At 43.9% G+C, this 1752-nt stretch overlaps 1 protein-coding gene across 1 annotated transcript; it reads left to right on the top strand.

The window, feature by feature from the left end:
• Positions 1-491: 491 nt before the first annotated feature.
• On the top strand, positions 492-1057 carry SARC_15430 (hypothetical protein; the record flags this gene model as incomplete). The annotated part of the gene is made up of 1 exon (XM_014290448.1): positions 492-1057. A coding segment is annotated over one exon (566 nt), but the record flags the coding sequence as incomplete, so codon positions are not given.
• Between the last annotated feature and the right edge of the window lie 695 nt (positions 1058-1752).

The raw sequence follows: 1752 nt of genomic DNA on the forward strand, positions 1-1752 counted from the left end.
ATTTATATATGCATTTGCATATGTATATATATATATATGTGTGTGTACATACATGCAGACATATTCATACGTACTCGTACATGTTGACATTCGTATAAAAAATTGATATATGTATACGTATATATGTATGTGTGTTCCTTTGTGCGCGCATATATATATATGTGTGTGTGTGTGCGTGCGTGTGTGTGTGTGTGCGTGCGTGTGTGTGTGTGTTGTATAATATTGTGTGTATGAATGGATGTATATATATTATTAATACAATTATTTTTGTAGTATTATAATTGTTATCATATATATATATGTGGGTGGGTGGGTGTGGGTGTGGGTGTATGTTTATGTTTTGTGTACTTGCGGATATTGTGTTGGTGCGCTCGTGTGTGCATTTGAGGGTGGGCGGGTGTATTGCTCTCTGTATTATATATATAATATAGCTATGTAGCTATGTAGAGAACTTCACATATACTATGTTCCTGTCGTCGCCTGTACTTCAGGACTGGGCAGAGAGCTTGCTCGACAACTATCTCGCCAAGGGGCTAAGCTCATTATCTCATCGCGAAGAGCCGATGTGTTGGAGGAGGTGAAGCAGGAGTGTCTAGCGATCAACCCAGAGACACAAGTACACGTGCTCATAGTCGATCTAGAGGACCTGGACAGCTTAGACGGGAGGGCGAAACAGGCCTTGGCCTTCTTTGGCAACAAAATAGATGTGCTTATCAACAATGGGGGTGTTTCCACGAGATCGAGCGCCCGAGACGCGGCCTATGACGTGACAATGAAGCTGACCAAAGTAGACTTCCTCAGCTGCGTTAAGCTGGCCAAAGCAGTGCTCCCGTCGATGACGGAGTGCGTGCAAGACAGCCCTGATAGTCCCAGCGTGCCCAGAGGTGGCCATATTGTGAACATAAGCTCCGTAGCGGGTAAGGCCGGGGTTGTTCTACGCACAGCCTATTGTGGGGCAAAGTTCGCGCTAATTGGTTGGTTCGATGCGCTGCGAGTGGAAGAGCACGTGTTCGGCTCCGGAGTACGGGTGACGAATGTTTGCCCAGGATCAGTACAGGTAGGTGGCAAGTGATCTACTCCGGTATGTGTGATGTGCGTACGGATCTTGGTCACAATAGCCAACAGAGTTTAGTTCTGCTGCCTATAAGCTCATCTGAAGTACCTATTATGCTTCCATCGATATTTAGATATTTTTCGTGTCATTTGTATATGTAGGGGGGGGTGCGCTTATGACCAGGAATATTGTCGCCAAATACATCTAAGCGAGTGAACTCATGGGTGTACTCACTTGTAGTTTATCTGAAACTACTTGACATAAATAGCAAGGAATTAACTTCTGTTCTAGAGCATGCATGCGATAAATTGGATGCTTCGCTATTCAATATAGGGTGGGACCTGGTTCTCGGCTGATGCCTGACATGTGCCATCTCCGTAGTGAACAACATGTAGCTTCCCAAATAAGGATTCTCATATATAGTCAAGCAAAGTATTTGGACACTCAGAGTCTTGTCACTTCGGGATACGCACCTATCAGATGGTCAAGTAGTGTTAGCTTGCTGTGATCTTCATTGTGAGCAAGCCCCATGCAAACAATTGCTATTGGAGTTGTGGCTACCAACGCACTGCCACTCGGGCAAACATTGTATTGTTTACCTTTGCGCTCTCAGCCGACTTTCATTTGCAGCAATATATATATATATATATATCACAACATATGTATGTATGTATGTATGTATGTATGTATGTATGTAT

The sequence above is a fragment of the Sphaeroforma arctica genome (assembly GCF_001186125.1).
Source record: "Sphaeroforma arctica JP610 unplaced genomic scaffold supercont1.6109, whole genome shotgun sequence".
NCBI lineage: Eukaryota > Ichthyosporea > Ichthyophonida > Sphaeroforma > Sphaeroforma arctica.